General features: G+C 45.0%; 1 protein-coding gene across 1 annotated transcript in view; it reads right to left on the bottom strand.

The window, feature by feature from the left end:
• The window catches only part of ccdc82 (coiled-coil domain containing 82), a 72,419-nt gene that overhangs the window by 49,888 nt on the left and 3,295 nt on the right, over positions 1-19,236 (bottom strand). Inside the window, exons 2-3 of the mRNA XM_080196961.1 lie at positions 14,754-15,310; positions 5,847-6,018 (exon numbers count right to left, since the gene is read on the bottom strand). Coding sequence (XP_080053087.1) covers positions 5,847-6,018; positions 14,754-15,305 — 724 coding nt within the window. The 5' untranslated portion in view covers positions 15,306-15,310. The remainder of the gene's footprint in view (positions 1-5,846; positions 6,019-14,753; positions 15,311-19,236) is intronic.

Raw genomic sequence — 19,236 nt, 5'->3', positions numbered from 1 at the left:
TTGATTGGTGTAACATTTCCCACATCAATGTCATACAAAGTTCACCATAGTCTATACACACTGACTTATTATTTTTTAATACCATGGCTATGTCATTCTGAGATTCCTCTGGAAGATGGTGTAATATTCTATCCAAATATTTTAACAGCTTGGTATTGGCTATTTCCATTACTGAGGGTTTGGTATGAGAAGTTTAATTCACTGACTCATTATTTGAACTCTCAAGTGTGTTCACGTCATGATATTTTCTCTTTGCTACCGAGAGTAGTCTCCCTGGTTGACCAGCATCACTGTCCTAGCACCATTTCAGAATATCTATATCACACATTCATTGATGTTACCTTCTGTCCAGGGTACTAATTACATAGTTTACCTCGCCAAGTCTCTTTTCAGAATAATAAGATCCACTAGCCTTCAGTGATTCACCCAGCAGAAGTAACAGAACTACCACTTTATCTCCAAATTTAAAAGTGCAAGTTATATCGTTCTTATCTGTTTGATTTTTTGTTACTTGTTGGGAAATAGAGTCATAGAGTCATAGAGATTTGCAGCATGGAAACAGGCCCTTCGGCCCAACTTGTCCATGCCACCCTTTTTTTTTAAAACCCCTAAGCTAATCCCAATTGCCTGCATTTGGCTCATATCCCTCCATACCCATTGTACTCTTGTAACTAAATGCTTTTTAAAAGACAAAATTGTACTTCCGGCAACTTGTTCCATACATTCACCACCCTCTGTATGGAAATAATTGCCCCTCTGGACACGTTTGTATCTCTCCCCTCTCACCTGAAACCTATGCCCTCCAATTTTAGACTCCCCTACCTTTGGGAAAATATACTGACTGTCTGGCTGATCTGTTTCCCCTCATTATTTGATAGACCTCTATAAGATCACCACTCAGCCTCCTACGTTCCAGAGAAAAAAGTCCCAGTCTATCCAGGCTCATCTTATAACTCAATTCATCACGTCCCAGTAGCATCCTAGTAAATCTTTTTTGCACTCTTTCTAGTTTAATAATATCCTTTCTATAATAGGTGACCAGAATTGCACACCGTATTCCAAGTGTGGTCTTACCAATGTCTTCTACAACTTTAACAAAATGTCCCAACTCCTGTATTCAATGTTCTGACTGATGAAACCAAGCATGCCAAATGCTGTTTTCACCACTCTGTCCACCTGTGACTTCATTTTCAAGGAGCAATGAACATAAGAACATAAGAAATAGGAGCAGGAGTAGGCCATCTAGCCCGTCGAGTCTGCCCCGCCATTCAATAAGATCCTGGCTGATCTGTCGTGGCTCAGTTCCACTTTCCCGCCCTCTCCCCATAACCCTTAATCCCCTCTCTTATCAAGAACCCATCAACCCGCTTCTTAAAAATATTTAGCGAGGCAGCCTCCACCACCTCAACGGGCAGAGAATTCCAGAGATTCACCACCCTTTGAGTGAAGAAGTTCCTCCTCAACTCCGTTCTAAACCGCCCCCCCTTTATCTTGAGGCTGTGCCCCCTAGTCCTACTGTCCTTTCTGAGCGGGAAGAGTCTTTCCACCTCTATCCTATCCATCCCATTCATCATTTTATATGTCTCAATGAGATCTCCCCTCATTCTTCTAAACTCTAACGAGTACAAGCCTAGTTTATTCAGCCTCTCCTCATAGCTCAACCCCCTTAACTCTGGTATCAGCCTAGTAAACCTCCTCTGCACTCCCTCCAAGGCCAAAATATCCTTGCGTAAGTACGGCGACCAAAACTGCACACAGTACTCCAGCTGCGACCTCACCAATGCCCTATACAGCCACAGCAAGACCTCCCTACTTTTATATTCAATCCCCCTCGCTATGAAGGCCAGCATCCCATTCGCCTTCCTGACCACCTGCTGCACCTGCAGGCTGGGTTTTTGCGACTCATGCACAAGGACCCCGAGGTCCCTCTGCACCGTCGCCTGCTGCAGTTTTTTGCCATGTAAGTAATAGTCCTTCCTACCATTATTCCTACCAAAGTGGACCACCTCGCACTTGCCAACATTAAATTCCATTTGCCATTTCCTGGCCCATTCGCCCAGCCTATCTAGATCCTTCTGCAGACTCTCCACACCCTCCGTGCAATTTGTATCCCTAGATCTCTTTGTTCTGTAACTGTCCCCAGTGCCCTGCCATTAACTGAGTGAGTCCTGCCCTGGTTCAATCTACCAAAATGCATCACCTCGCATTTGCCTAAATTAAACTCCATCTGTCATTCGTCAGCCCACTGGCCCAATTGACCAAGATTCCGTTTCAATTGGAGATAACTTTTTTCACTGTCCACTATGCCACCAATCTTGGTGTCATCTGCAAATTTACTAACCATGCCTCCTATATTCTCATTCAAATCATTAATATGAATGACAAATAACAGTGGACCCAGCACAGATCCCTGAGGCGCACCTCTAGTCACAGGCCTCCAGTTTGGAAAATAACTCTCTACATCCACCCTCTGGCTTCTGTTAAGAAGCCAATTTTGTATCCTTTTAGGTTCCTCACCCTGGATCTCGTGAGATTTAACCTTATGCAACAAAAACCATGCGGTAGCTTGTCAAAGGCCTTGCTAAAGTCCATGTAGACAACATCAACTGCACTGCCCTCATCTATCTTCTTGGTTACCCCTTCAAAAAACTCAATCAAATTTGTGAGACATGATTTTCCACTCACAAAACAATGCTGACTGTCCCTAATCAGTCCTTGCATCTCTAAATACCTGTGTATCCTGTCTCTCAAAATACCTTCCAACAACTTACCCACTATAGATGTGAGGCTCACTGTCTGTAGTTCCCAGGTCTTTCCCTGCAGCCCTTTCTAAATAAAGGCATAACATTTGACATTCTCCAGTTTTCAGGCACGTTACCCGTGACTATCAATGATTCAAATATCTTGGCTGGGGGACCCGCAATTTCCTCCCTAGCCTCCCGTAATGTTCTGGGATATACTTCATCAGGTCCTGGGGATTTATCTACCTTGATATGCTTTAAGACTTCCAGCAGCTCTTTCTCTGTAATATGTACACTCCTCAAGACATCACTATTTATTTCCCCAAGTTCCCTAACATCCATGCTTTTCTCAACAGTAAATACTCATGAGAAATATTCATTTAGGGTCTTACCCATTTCTTGTGGATTCACACATAGATGACCTTTTTGATCTTTAAGAGGCTCTACTCTCTGCCTTGTTACTCTTGCTCTTTATGTATTTGTAGAAGCTCTTTGGATTCTCCTTTGCCTTTTCTGCCAAAACAATCTCGTGTCCCCTTTTTGCCTTCCTGATTTCTCTCTTAACTCTAATCCTACACCTCCTACACTCTTCAAGGGATTCACTTGATCCCAGCTGCCTATGCATGTCATGTACCTCTTTCTTCTTCTTGACCAGGGCCTCAATATCCCGAAACATCCAGGGTTCCTTACTTCTGCCAGCCTTGCCCTTCACTCTAAGAGGAATGTGTCTACCCTGAACCCTGGTTAACACAGTTTTGAAAGCCTACCACTTACCAGACATCCCTTTGCTTTCCCACAGACTCCCCCAATTAACTTTTGGAAGTTCCTGCCTGATACCATCAAAATTGGCCTTGCCCCAATTTAGAATTTTAACTTTTGGACCAGACCTATCATTCTCCATAGCTACCTTAAAGCTAATAGAATTATGGTCACTGGTCCCAAAGTGAACCCTCACTAGCACTTCTGTCACCTGCCCTTTATAAATCTTTATATATTCCCAAGTTATTGTGCAAGTTTCAATATCTTTCTCAAAACTTGGGACACATGGGGAGGGATTTTCTGGCTGCGTTCAACCCAAGACTGGAAACTCCCACACGAGGTCAATGGATCCTTGCATGGTCCTGTCCATCCGACTACATTTCCCATGGTGGGTGTGGTCTCCTTGCTGTGCCATACATTTCTCATAAATGAATTTAAATTACCTCATGTCCAAGAGCTAATTCGAAGGGGCTGAATTCAGTTGACTCATGAGATCTATCCTTATTGGCAGATAAGGTAGTTTCCCAGTCCTTGGGATATTCATGGCAATAAACTCTAATCATAATTTTTAAGTTTTGATAAGGGGCATGGCCTTACCACCTGTTCATGCCACACTCTGGTTGCAGCGAAAATGGAAAATTTGGCAACAAACCAAATATCCATTCATTGCAGCGGGATGGGAAAATCTCGCCAGCATGAACAGTTGGAAAATTCCAGCCGATATCTTTCCAGTGCCCTCGGAGATTGCGGGTGGTATGTAACATACCTTACTCCTGAGCTGTGCATTGCCTTCTGGAAAGCTGCAACATGAAATTTAATCCCTGATCAGACTGAATTTCTCTGGGTAACCCATAGCTAGTGAAGAACAGAATGAATCCTTTGATTACCACCTTTGCAGTAATTTTTTTTCACAGTATTGTCTCTGTGGGGATTTGGGTAGACAAATCCATGATAGTTAAAAGATATTGATACCATGGCTGTGATTCAGTCGAATTGGCTCTAAATGCCCATGCCAACAGGAAAACCAGAATGTTTCCCACTGGCATTACTGTGCCAGTCAGATGGGATTTGCCCACCTGTTGGATGCAAATTTTGCATTGCGGAAAACACGCCAGGCAGCCTGGCTTTTTGGAGATTGGACACCATTTTTAAAGGGCTCCCTGATCTCAGTATTCAGGGACAGGCCCCTTCCGCCCACCCTTCTCTCAATGGAAGGGACACCGCCACCCCCCAATGACCAGGGAAGCACCCCAAACTCCTCAGCACAGCGGGGAATGCTCCCCCCACCACCAAGATAATAGGTAACCTTCCCCCCTCCAGGCAGGCATGAGGATGGCCAGGCCATCCTCTCCCCATCAGACAAACACTATGAACTTTGCTGTTTGAAAAGAGGAAGTAACAGTATTTAGTTGCCTTGAGGTTGCCTGCAGCTGTCAAGTAGAACTAAGATGTTTATAAGTATTGAGGTTAGGAACAATGGGGGTGGGGGTACCTCATATGCATTTAACCATGAAAGGAAAAGTAAATAAACAAACCTGGAGCATTCTATGAAGAAACCATTAAGCTGTCAATCAAAGGCTAGTGCAAGGTACTTCCCCGTGAAATTGAATGAGAACAAAGGTTTTAAAGGCTGGCAATGGATTTCAAAATACTTCAAAGATTCTAACAATTCACTTTGGAGTGGAGTTACAGAACAGAGTTGAGAAATTAAGTCAATGAGAAGTAACATCTGACTGGGTGTAAAATAGAAGTCTAATCCGATTAGCTTCTACTGGTCAGAATAAATCAAAATGACTCCCAAAGATAGAGAACACGTGGAAAAACATAATCTGAGAAAGGAAGGGAGAAAAATGAGAGTGAAAGACAGAATCAGTGAAAGACAAATTGACAAATGGGAAGAATTTTCAGAAACAATTAGAGAGTGAGTGGTACTGCGGAAAGATGGACAATTTCTTTCAAATTTAGTTGATCATGATCAAAATGTTCCATCAGTTCATGATCAAATAGATTTTTTAAATTGACATTAGTTCACAAGTGTTAAACTGGAATATTTCTGCAACAAGCTCAAATGTTTCTGATCTGAGAGAACTTAACATTGCCATCACCTGCAAAATATCAAATTAACCCAGTCCGTTTATCTTAACAAATCATATATAAGAAAATCAAAAAAAGTTGAAAATAAATGAGCATTTATTGTTCCTCCAAAACTCTGCAAACAATAGAGTTAGACTTCAGTTAATGTTTATGATTAGTCAGCCTTGAGTTAATGACAATTGACTTTTGCCTTTTGATTATACGAGGATCGTAAATGCAATCCCACGAAAATATAAGCCCGTTTTTACTTACACTTTGGAAGATGTTTTGCCAGGACAGATGTTGATGGTTCAGCTTGCCCTGATGTTATCACCTGGGGCTCTTTTCCATCAAAGACAATGAAGTCTTTTAAACTGTCACTTTCCCATTCAGAGGTGCTTACCACTTGGGAGGGAGAAGATGATCTAGAGTCTTTTTCTGATTCCTGATGAGCAGATAGAAAAATATCACAATATCTTAGAAATGTAAAGGATCCACTTCTATGTAAATCCACCCTATCATCTTAGTGTCTCAGATGTTGCTGAGTACAGATAAAACCACTAGGGTAAAAGTCTGAAATACTTTCCTAACTCTAAATGAAGCAAACCTCAGGCTATTAATTTAACATAACAACACACAGTATTCAACCTGACCCCAAATGTATTCACAGAAACACATGAACATGAATCCTGTTCAGTGTTAGATCTGATAACCTCTCATTATGCACCATACAGGAATCACCAACAGTGACTGCAGTTAACAATTTGGCTTTTTTGCCAGAAGTCACCCAGCTTTATCTTCCTGGTTCAAACTGGATTGCTGTCAGAGGTGTGCATTGTGATGACTCCCAGAACAGTGAACGTTTACTTGAACAATGCTGTTTTGCTGGTCACTAATGAGCTGCGGATTGTAGGAGTGGCCACATGTGGTGGCATTGAGCAAAGTTCAAAAGGCCATGGGAGCATAAGCTTGCTCCTTGGTTCTTCAGAGATGCTTCTCTATGTAAAACTACAATGTCATGTCAAGTTGCTGTTGTCGTCCATATAGCAAGAGAAATTAAAGTCACTTGTTTGAATAATTATTTGGCATCTAATACTTGTCTAAACAGCTATTTATATAATTCTGCAGATGTCCACAGACTGTAATGACCCCATGTTCTAGACTCTAAGGATAGCTAAGACCTTACCAGTCAGAGTGGCGTCTGTACATTTCTATTTTTGGAAAGCAAAACCTCTGCCTACACTGTTCATCAAGCCAATTGTTGTATTCTCTGATATAAAATAACCAGGCAGTGGCTGTTGGGTGCTTCTAGTGCAGTTTCTGTAGCTTGATATCAATACAAGAAGCAAAGATAAAGGATTCCCAATGCTCTGTGCCAGATGAGGGAATAAGGCAGAGAAAATTACAACAAATTAACAAAAGATTGAAAGGCAAATGGTAAAGGAAAATAAGCAAAACATCTTTTAGGTCGGTGCTGGGGCCTCAGCTATTTACCATTTATATAGATGATCTGGAGGAGGGAACCGAGTGTATGGTGTCGAAATTTGCTGATGACACCAAGATTGGGGGAACGGCAAATTGCGCGGAGGGTGTGGAGAGTCTGCAGAAGGATCTAGGTAGGCTGGGCGAATGGGCCAGGAAATGGCAAATGGAATTTAATGTTGGCAAGTGCGAGGTGGTCCACTTTGGTAGGAATAATGGTAGGAAGGACTATTTCTTATGTGGCGAAAAACTGCAGCAGGCGACGGTGCAGAGGGACCTCGGGGTCCTTGTGCACGAGTCGCAAAAACCCAGCCTGCAGGTGCAGCAGGTGGTCAGGAAGGCTAATGGGATGCTGGCCTTCATAGCGAGGGGGATTGAATATAAAAGTAGGGAGGTCTTGCTGCAGCTGTAAAGGGCACTGGTGAGGCCGCAGCTGGAGTACTGTGTGCAGTTTTGGTCGCCGCACTTACGCAAGGATATTTTGGCCTTGGAGGGAGTGCAGAGGAGGTTTACTAGGCTGATACCGGAGTTGAGGGGGTTGAGCTATGAGGAGAGGCTGAATAAACTAGGCTTGTACTCGTTAGAGTTTAGAAGAATGAGGGGAGATCTCATTGAGACGTATAAGATGATGAATGGGATGGATAGGATAGAGGTGGAGAGACTCTTCCCGCTCAGAAAGGACAGTAGGACTAGGGGGCACAGCCTCAAGATAAAGGGGGGGCGGTTTAGAACGGAGTTGAGGAGGAACTTCTTCACTCAAAGGGTGGTGAATCTCTGGAATTCTCTGCCCGTTGAAGTGGTGGAGGCTGCCGCGCTAAATATTTTTAAGACGCGGGTTGATGGGTTTTTGATAAGCGAGGGGATTAAGGGTTATGGGGAGAGGGCGGGAATGTGGAACTGAGCCACGACAGATCAGCCATGATCTTATTGAATGGCGGGGCAGGCTCGAAGGGCTAGATGGCCTACTCCTGCTCCTATTTCTTATGTTCTTATGTTCTTAGGTGACTGGCTGGTGGTGAGAAAGGCACTCCCCATCAGATCCTTTATGCATGCTTGAGGTCTCAACATCATTGCACGCTGCCCTCGAAGCGTCTGCGGGACTGAAGAGACAGTCGCACGTCTCCTTGTGGAATGTGCCTTTGCAAAGAAGGTCTGGAGTGAGATGCAGTGGCACTTGTGAGGTTTGTCCTGAGCAGCCCAGTGATGCAGGACTCTGTGCTCTACAGGCTATTTCCAGGAATGTACACCAAGACAAACATCAACTGCTGCTTGCTGATCTTCCAGTTGAAAGATTTGTCCTCGACCGAGTGTTGCAGACTGGCACATTCCAAGGTCCAGGACTACGTGCTGAGGGACGTGCTCAAGATTGGGGCAGCTGCCGCAAAGGCTCAATGGGGAAAGGCCACACCGTAAGGCCTTTGAAAGGAGGCAGACTGAGGGCCTGGGAACCGCAGATTACCCTCGGCCTGCGTAACTGTGTGCCAATCTGAGAAATAACGGCACACAATAAAATCTGAGGCATGTATATAGTTTTAAGTTTTGAAATGTAATGACTGTAATTCAGTATAGGACTGTAAAAAAGACTTTTTTTCTGCACTGTTTGCAATGTTTAGATATGTAGGAATGCAATGGTTTAATTAAGATTTTTTTATGAATGAAGTATATTTCTGAAGTAAAAAAAATTGTCTGGAGTCAGTCTGGACTACCCTTTCTCTGTCCATTTTGTGTGTTGCATTGAACCCTTTGCCAAGGCCCTCAGAAGCAACCCAGGCATCAAAATCCCAAGCAGCGGAGGCACACAGGTCAAAGCCTCCCTGTACATGGATGACATGGCTGTCTTCTGCTCGGACCCCTCGTCTGTTCACAGGCTTCTCCAAGTCTGCAAGCACTTTGAGCTGGCCTCGGGAGCCAAAGTCAACCAGGGCAACAGCGAGGCCATGTTCTTTGGGAACTGGGCTACCAGATCCTTTGTCTCCTTCACCATCAGGGCAGATTACCTTAAGGCGCTGGGGATATGGTTTGGAGTGGCAGGGGCATGCGCCAAAAACTGGGACTAGCACATCGCCAAAGCCAGGCAAAAATTGGGCTTGTGGGAACAACGCTCCCTCACTATCACCAGAATAAACCTGGTGATCCAATGTGAGGTGCTGTCTGTGTTGTTATACGTGGCGCAGGTGTGGCCTATCCCCAAATCCTGCGTAGCAGCAGTGATCTAGGCCATCTTCAAATTTATCTGGAGATCAAAGATGGATTGCGTCCGGAGGGAAGTGATGCACAAATCTCTAAAGAATGGAGGGAAAAACGTTCCCAATGCCGCCCTCATCCTGATGGCCACCTTTGTGTGTGGCTACATCAAGCTGTGTGTAGATACTCGGTACACTAACAGCAAGTGCCACTACTTTTTGAGGTTCTGCCTGTCCCAAGTGTTGCAGAGGATGGGTCTGGCCACACTGCCGTGGAATGCTCCAAGTAGTTGGACCGTACCGCAGCACCTGTCCTTCGTGGAGAAATTTTTCAGGAAACACACCTTTCACAACATGGCGATTAAGCAGTGGTCAGCGCGTAACGTCCTTGAGGCCTTAAGAGAAAAGGAGATGGCAGATCCTGTTGGATGGTTCCCTGAGCAGACTGTCAGTGTCACACGGCAGAACGCCTCATCACCAGAGCTCACAAATGAGCACGAAGATCTGGTTTGGCTGGTGGTGAGAAGGGTACTCCCCATCAGATCCTTTACGCACGCTCGAGGTCTCAACATCACTGCATGCTGCCCTTGAAACGGCTGCAGGGGTGATGAGACGGTTGCATGTCTCCTTGTGGAATGTACCTTTGCAAAGAAGGTCAGGAGTGAGATGCAGTGGTATTTGTCGAGGTTCGTCCCAAGCAGCTCGGTGACACAGGACTCTGTGCTCTACGGGCTGTTTCCGGGGACGCACACCGAGACAAACATTAGCTGCTGCTGCATGATCATCAACTCGGTGAAGGACGCACTTTCGTCCGCCCGAAACTTTCTGATCTTACTGGTGAAAGATTTGTCCTCGACCGAGTGTTGCAGACTGGCACATTCCAAGGTCCAGGACTATGTGCTGAGGGACACGCTCAAGCTTGGGGCAGCCGCCACAAAGGCTCAATGGGGAAAGGCCACCGTGTAAAGCCTTTCAACTGAGGCAGACCAAGGGCCTGGTAACACCCTTGGCCTGCGTAACTGTGTGCTAAACTGAAAAATAACAGCACACAGTGAATCTGAGGCAGATATATAGTTTTAAGTAATGAATGTAATGTTGTCTAAATAAGCATAATATTGTACTGGAAAAAATGACGTTTTTGCACTGGTTGTAATTCTTGGATCTGTCGTTTTGCAATAGTTTATTCGAGAGTTTTTTTTATGAATAAAGTATATTTTTGAAATAAAAAAAATTGCCATCTTTATCTGCTCTGGCCAACATGTGACTCCAGACCCACAACAATATGGTTGATTCTTAAAAGCTCTCCAACATGGCCTAGCAAGTCACTCAAGTTTTTAATAGCTACGAAGAAAACACAAAGGAGTGAAACCGATGGACTATTCAACATCGACCTAGGCACCAGGAATAACAATGGCAAATCCAGCCTTGTCAAACCTACGATGTCCTCCTTAGTAACATCTGGGAACTTCTGCCAAAATTGGGAGCGCTGTCTCACAGACTAGTCAAGCAACAGCCTGACATAGTTGTACTCACAGGGCCCTATTTTACCAAGACTTTGCACCCGTGTTTGCACGCGCAAACTTGGTAATGTTGGGCGTGAGCCGAACAGTGCGATCCATGCCCGCCTCCACGCTGGTTTCCTCTTTACCAAGGCCCAAAAATGTCCGCGATCAGGACCATGCCCAAAGTGGGAGCAACGGCCATTTAAATGCATTAGCATGCATTTAAGTTGACTAGATGGGCTGCATGCCCAACCTTACCGGTACTTCCCCCTTTACCACTGTGTTTGCCCATCCTGAGTTGGAGCAAAACGGACGCTTCGATTCCGGTGCTCCAATTAGTGAGGAGGTAGGTGCCTAGTGCCTGACGGCCCTCTGCTTGAGATTGGTGGGGGGAGGTGTCCATGGCCTGCCACTCTGCTAGAGATCAGTGGAGGAGAAGGGGGGGAGTCCACCGCCACTCTGCCCCTAAGGAGAAGGGGGGGGTCCACTGCCACTCTGCCCCTAAGGAGAAGGGGGGGGTCCACCGCCACTCTGCCCCTAAGGAGAAGGGGGGGTCCACCGCCACTCTGCCCCTAAGGAGAAGGGGGGGGTCCACCGCCACTCTGCCCCTAAGGAGAAGGGGGGGGTCCACCGCCACTCTGCCCCTAAGGAGAAGGGGGGGGTCCACCGCCACTCTGCCCCTAAGGAGAAGGGGGGGTCCACCGCCACTCTGCCTGAGATCAGTGCAGGGGAAGGAATGGGGGGGGGGGCGGGGGGCGGTCTGCTGCTGCTCTGTCTGAGATCAGTGGGGGCAGGGACAGAGGGGTCCGCTCCCACTCTGCCTGAGATTAGTGAGGGGGAAGGGGGAGGGACCCATGATCTGGAATGGTGTAGGGGTGGTGGGCCAGGGAACGGCATTATGCAGCCCAGGAGCGATGTAGCAGGGGAACTGCATTCTATTTATTTTTCTGCGCATGCACAGTTGGAGGCGCCGATTGGAGCTGCTGGATTTCAGGCGCGTTAAGCCCCGCCTACAGACTTCTACAGCACGATTCAGAATTGCTGACATTTTTTCATGCAGAGTGTGTATGGGAGCGCCTGAGAATGGATCTAAAAGTCGGATCTGAAACACTCCCAGTTTCAAGTCCACCCAGCACTTAGAATCAAAATGGTAAAATGGGGCCCACAGAATCATACCTTACATTGTCCCAGATACCACCATCACCATTCTCTGGGTATGTCCTGTCTCAGTGGCAGGAAAGACCCAGTGTAGAGGTGCCCTGCACAGTGGAATATGGTCGGGAGGGATTTGCCCTGAGAGTTCTCAGCATCGACTCTGGACCTCATGAAGGCTCACGGCCCCAGGTCAAACATGCACAAGGAAACCTTCTGTTGATTACCACATACCATTTTCCCTCAGCTGATGAATCAGTTCTCCTCCATGTTGAACAGCACTTGGAGGAAGCACTGAGAGTGGCAAGAATATAGAATGTACACTGGTTGGGGACTTCAATGTCCATCACCAAGAATGGATTGGTAGTACTACCACAGACTGAGCAAGCCGGGTCCTAATGGACGTAGCTGCTAGACTGGGACTGCAGCAGGTGGTGAGGGAACCAACAAGAGGGGGAAAACATACTTAACCTCATCCTCACCAACCTGTCTGCCACAGATACACCTATCCATGATAATATCAGTAGGAGTGACCACCACACAGTAGCAGTATCACTGTGCTAAATGGGAGAGATTTCAAACACATCTAACAACTCAAGATTGGGCAACCATGAGGCACTGTGGGCCATCAGCAGCAGCAGAACTGCACTCAACCACAATCTATAACCTCATGACCCTGCAAATCCCCAATCTATCATTACTGCCAAGTCAGGGGGTCAACCCTGGTTCAAAGAAAGGTGCAGGAGGGAACGCCAGGAGCAACACCAGGCATACTGTAAAATGAGGAGTCAACCTATGGGGGAACTATAACACAGGGCTACATGTGTACCAAACAGCATAAGCAGCAAATAGCAGACAGAGCTAAGTGATCCCACAACCAACGGATTAGACCCAAGCTCTGCAATCCTGTCATATCCAGCCGCAAATGGTGGTGGATAATGAAACAACTCACTGGAGGAGGAGGCTCCACAAATATCCCCATTCTCAATGACTCACCTGATGAAGGAGCAGTGCTCCAAAAGCTCGTGAAACCAAACAAACCTGTTGGACTTTAAACCTGGTGTTGTGAGACTTCTTACTGTGCCCACCCAGACCAATGCCAGCATCTCCATGTCACCCTCAATGATGGAGGAGCCCAGCACATTAGTGCAAAGGGTAAGACTGAAACATTTGCAACAATCTTCAGCCAGAAGTGCTGAGTGGATTCATCTCGGCCTCTTCCGGAGGCCCCCAGCATCACAGATGTCAGTCTTCAACCAATTTGATTCCATCCACATGGTATCAAGAAACAGCTACAGGCAACTGGATACTACAAAGGCTAAGGGCCCTGACAATATTCCGACAATATTTGTGCTCCCCTAGCCAAGATCTTCCAGTACAGTTACAACACTGGACATCTACCTGACAATGGAAAATTGCCCAGGTGTGTCCTGTACACAAAGAGCACGACAAATCCAATCCGGCCAATGTGTACTCTTGATCATCAGTGAAGTGATAGAAGAGTTCATTAACAGTACTACTAATTGGCACTTACTCAGCAATAACCTGCTCATGGATGCTCAGTTTGGGTTCTGCCAGAGTCACTCAGCTCCTGACTTCATTACAACATTGGTGCAAACAAGAACAAAAGAACTGAATGCCACAGGTGAGGTCAGAGTGATTGTCCTTGAACATAAGAACATAAGAAATAGGAGCAGGAGTAGGCCATCTGGCCCTTCGAGCCTGCCCCGCCATTCAATAAGATCATGGCTGATCTGTCATGGCTCAGTTCCACATTCCCGCACTACTTGATATCAAGTAGATGCAGACACAATGAGTTGAATGGTCTTTTTCTGCACTATAGGGTTTCTATGGCTCCATAGTTACACCTGAATGGGTGAAGTATATGTCAGCCTGCCTATCCTTGCATCAATTGACCAGTTATCAACCACTCAAGAGCCGTTTCCTACACAGCTTCAATTTTTATGCTGACGGTTTTCAATGGAGGGGAGGGGGTAGTCCAAAAATGAACCCTATTCAGAGGGATATCTTCTACAGCATCGCCCTTTTAACATGGCAACGCCCCCCAATAGGTCAGATCCATGCTGAGTCTTTTCATCCCTTGCCTTTTTACCAACATCCCACCCCCTCTGACCACTTCCCTAAGTCTCTCTGCCCTGAGACCTCCCCACTTGGTTCTGGATTCCTGGAACTCAGGCTCTGGGGACTTGCAGTCCCAGTCTCGTCCATTGTAGCTTCTGGCGCTGCATGGAGTACAGAGATGTTGGCCAATCAGATTGCCCAGTAGCTCCCCGAGATGCGGCTTTGACTATGAATGTCACAAGTAGGCTTATATTAACACTGCAATGAAGTTACCATGAAAATCCCCTAGTTGCCACACTTTGGTGCCTATTTGGTTACACATAGGGAGAATTTAGCACGTCCAATGCACCTAACCAGCACGTCTTTTAGACTATTCACTCTCTGAGATGGGGCTTCATGCTCTGAGGTGGAATTCTGCTCTCTGAGGCAGGCCTTCCTCCTGAGTGAGGGGCAGAAGTGCTGTCTCTAGGCAATTAGTGCTTGTTGGGATGTGAAATGGCTGCAGAACAAGGCAAGCCATCTCTGCGGTTCCCCATCGATTGTTTGGATGGCAGGAAGACAAACCCTGCCATTCTAAAAATGCTGACCAAGGAGATGAAAGCATATGGTTCTAGAATAGGGAAGATGTAAAGTTTGAAGCACAGCTTGTGATTGAACAGAACTTAAAGGCTGCAAAGTCAGGTTCAGCTTGAAACAGTGAAGAGGGAGAATGCAATCTCTGACAAGAGTACAGAGTATGTTCATGAGCCTTTTAATTATAAATTTTGTGGAAAACAAACCTCAATTAACTCACAGCTGGTTGTGCAATGAGGCTGTTTCTTCTGTGACAACCGTTTGAGCTCCATCTGTCGCTTTCTCTTTCGAGCAATTGTTAGCTCTTTCTCTGTCTGAGCGCCATCTTCATTTTGTACATAGAAATTAGTAGCAGAAATTCTCTCCTCTTCACTGTCTTCATCCACATCTTGTATAAAAACACGACGTGAATTACCTTTTATCTTCCTGACTGGTTGACTGTAAATTTCACTGTCTGAACTGCTGCTACTGTCTGTCAATAAGTTGCTCAAACACACACGTTTCCTGCGAATAATATTATCCTCATCTGAGCTCTCTGCTTTACTGACTGTGTTCTGCATTTCTTCATCATCTGAAGTACTGCTCCTTTGCTCTTCGTCATCACTCTCTTCACACGGAGATTCCTCTTCCTCATCCGTGTCACACATAAGAGAAACTGAGCCCATCCGTGTACGCCTTCGATCAATCCTTGCTTTCGGTAAACATTGCGCCGTGCTGGTTCTTGCTCGTGTTTTGTATCGAACTACTTCAGTCGCCATTGTTTCTGATTAAGAAGGAAACAGGAAAGATATGAATTTATATAACTGTTAATATCAAGCAGCTTCCACATGCATGTCCTATTGTATAATATCACACTTTTCCTGTCACACCTTGACAATTAGCTCAAAATAAAACTGCAGCAAATCAGAATCATTCGAATGTTCATAGTGATGCCTTGGTGAAAGAGCCTTCAGCTAGAATTACAGAATCCCTACAGTGCAGAAGGAGGCCATTTGGCCCATTGAACCTGCATTGAGCCAGGCCCTATCCCCGTAACCCAATTTATTCACCTGCTAGTCCCCCTGCAATTTAACACAGCCAATTAACCTAACCTACATGTCTTTGGAGTATGGGAGGAAATTGGAACACTCAGAGGAAACGCAAGCAGACACAGGGAGAACGTGCAAACTGCACACAGACAGTCACCCGAGGTCGGAATTGAACCCGGGTCCCTGTCACCGTGAGGCAGCAGTGCTAACCACAGTGCCTCTGTGCTGCCATATAGAAGGGAAAGATCTAGAAAACTGCCAAGGAGAAACTGTGCCACTTAGGTGAACAACTAGTCCCAAAAGATCAGTTGGAAGAACACAGCATTAAAAAGTAGATAAGGCATATTTCAAAACTGATTTCTGTTCATTTCCTTCTGGTGTCTTTGAATAGCTTTTTAAAGTACTTTTACACAATAAGGAGGTTTTCCGACTCTACCCAACCTGAGTGCTGTTCCTGTCCAGGAACAGGAGCACTGAGGTCTCCTGTATTGGCTCATTGACCAAGAAGGTCAAGTCCAAAGGTATGCAGGTTAGGTGGATTGGCCATGCTAAATTACCCATTAGTATCAAGGGGACTAGCTGGGATAAATGCATGGGGCTATGGGGATAGAGTCTGGGTAGGATTTGGGTAGGTACAGACTCAATGGGCTGAATGGCCTCCTTCTGCACATTAGGATTCTATGATAATTCTAAGGTGCAGGAAATCAGAGAAATATGCGCCAAGTAAGGACAGAAGGTTTTTTTTAGTTTAGGGCATCATGATCAGCACAAGTTTGGAGGGCCAAAGGGCCTTTTCCTGTGCTGTATTTTCTTTGTTCCCTTTGTTCTTGAAACTTCAACCTGCAGGTGAGGCCAGGCCTCTGGTAAGGACCTTACATCAAAATCAGCAGTTAGAAATCCCCGATCACTCTCAAAATTTTCAGATGTTTCTTAATAACTGTTTCTTAATAAAATGAACAACTTGCATTCATGCCGCCTCTTAAGTACAGGAAAATGTTTCAATGCATTTCACAGAAGCATAATTAGACAAAAATTATCATTGAGTCAAAGGGGGATGGGCAATTAGGAATGGTGACAATAGATTTTGTCGAGTAAGTTTTGAGGGAGATGCAAGGAGAAGTGGATAAACAAAGGGTTAGTGAACGAATTCTAAAACTATAGCATCTAGTTGACTACAATGTTGGAATAAAGGGAATAATGGATGAACAAGAGGTCAAAGTTGGAGTATTCGTGGAGGTTTATAAGGCAGCAGAACGTTACAGAGGGAGGGTCAAGGCTTTGGCAATATTTGAATATGAAATCAGAATTATACCATTGATATGTTGGTGGTCCAGGATCCAAAGAAGGACTGAGAGCGTCAGGATGGTGGGTGTTTGGGACTCAGACTAGATTATGGGCAGCAGAAATTTGGCCTGTCCCTGGGATCCTGCCGCTGTTAGTGGCAGGCTACAGTGACTTGTTTCGTTTAGAATACTGACATTAGATGTCAAGTGAATATTCCTCCTAAAGTCTTCCATAACAAGAAGGTGAGAAGAGGTGAGATAGAGCTACACTACAAAAGTGCTTCATTGGTTTTGGCATGTCCTGAACTGTCTGGGACTTGACCTTGTCACATTCCCTGTTCCACTGGCAAGACCTCATAGCAATATCGACAGAACAAATATTGGCACCTGTTTGACTATGTCAGCGTTCATGCAAGGAACTGCAGAAATGTCCATGTTACTCATCCCATGACAAATAGCAAAGACTGCTAGACTAATCATCCCCTTCTCTGAATTATCATCTCCATCAACATGGCCCACAAACAGTAGAGGCAACAGAAGCAATGCCCCTAGAAAGTTGGCATAGAAGGCCTCAAAGATTCCACCAAAGTGGCTCTTCTCTGCTAGTGCCTCACTTGCAACCTCAATTTTTAGTTAGCAGGAGCCACAGTGCACCTACTATGTGGTTCATCCTAAAGTCTAAAATAACAAGAAGATCTGAAGAGTCCTTGGCTTGGATACATCATTGCTGATTTGACAAAGACAACCAAAGATACAGGACCTAATCAAGCACAAGTGTAAAGCTTCTGCATCTAGAAACTTCATTCCACCTCAAGAGAAAAGCTGGAATTCAATAAGCCTAGGCAGTGGTACAGCATAAAACCCTCAACATAAAGAACAAGTAGTAGGTTGAAAGAAAATGCGAGATCATAACTCATGGGCACCAACAATATGTATGGCTTTTTTAGCACTTTCAAACCAATCTATGGTGTAAAGGAATATTCAACTGAGACTGTGTCTTTGACTGGAATGTCCTCAAGCTCCATTCCTCAATACCCTGCTTGGAAAAGCCCATGTCTATGGGCAATGATGATCCATGTCCACCCAACCGTTTCCTCCATCTCTGCTTGTTTGGGTGCCAATTCCTTGATCATTTTTCCCTTTTGTTAACTGAATATTAAATTATGCTTAATTCTATGCAGGTGGTAAGCAAAGACTGGGGTTTCACTTGAGCTCATTAAATGGACACACACTAAAATGCTGGCTGTTGGGTTAGCAGGTGTATGATTGTAACGCATAACTTGGGAAATAAAGATAAAGTTGTGAAAAGATTGGCTCCAGTTCCATCCTTCACCACCTGGCTTTCTGGATTAGAACACGTAAGCAGTCTCACAACACCAGGTTAAAGTCCAACACTTCACTCTAAAGTCTTCACTCTTCACTCACCTGATGAAGGGCCAACACTCCAAAAGCTCGTACAACCAAATAGACTTTAACCTGGTGTTGAGAGACTACTTACTGTGCCTATCCCAGTCCAATGCTGGCAATGCCACCTCAGGATTAGAATATGGTAGCAGAGGATGGTTGCCACAGTTTGGAAGCCAATAAGAAAATCTTGCAATCTTAAGAGCCATTTATGGCAGAATGCAAGTACAAATTGTTGAGGTATGATTATCCACCCATGTGACTAATGGAAAAATTAGGTAGAATGTGGATGGAGGATATGTCCACTGAAGATGAACCAAGTCTTAGTATTGCTGCTTCCTACAAGAAGTAAAATCAGAAGTAAAATATTTTGTGAGCTGGATGCCTGTCAGCTGGATAGTGAAAACTGAAGGTTCAGACTTCCCAGCAGAGTTTTTAGAAGAAATTTACTGGGACAACAATCTGTTAAATGCCAATAAGCTATGCTCAGGTTTTGTCAGATTCCCTCTTTCTGTGGACCAACTAGCCCATGTTATTCACATAGAATCCTCTTCCATTTTGGCCTTCAAAGTGCTTCTTTGAATATTTGCTACAACCAGCAAGACCTGTCCCATTAAGAAATGCATCATGAGCTTTATCAGGTTGTATACATTGCAGATATTCAATTTGGGGATAGCAAGATCATTAATAATTTTCAGTTGCTGAATTGTGCTAAGATGACTTATAGAGACGGACTCCTAGTTCTAAGTGGTGTTTCATTCTTAGAAAGAGAGACCCTGTTTGATCAAATATCTACTGTTAAAGACAGACAGAATGAAGATGGAAGCACCTTTGGCAGATTTGGCTATTGCAACAGAAGACAGAATTTGAACAGAATAATAGGCAAATGGATCTGAGGAATTTATAAGGCAGGGTTAATAGTTTCTTTGGGTGTAACCCAAAGTATCATTTTACAATGAATTGCCCAAAGCAGA

The sequence above is a fragment of the Carcharhinus amblyrhynchos genome, chromosome 10, assembly GCF_965287045.1.
Source record: "Carcharhinus amblyrhynchos chromosome 10, sCarAmb.v2.hapA, whole genome shotgun sequence".
NCBI lineage: Eukaryota > Metazoa > Chordata > Chondrichthyes > Carcharhiniformes > Carcharhinidae > Carcharhinus > Carcharhinus amblyrhynchos.
This window is presented reverse-complemented; position numbering and strand designations above follow the sequence as displayed.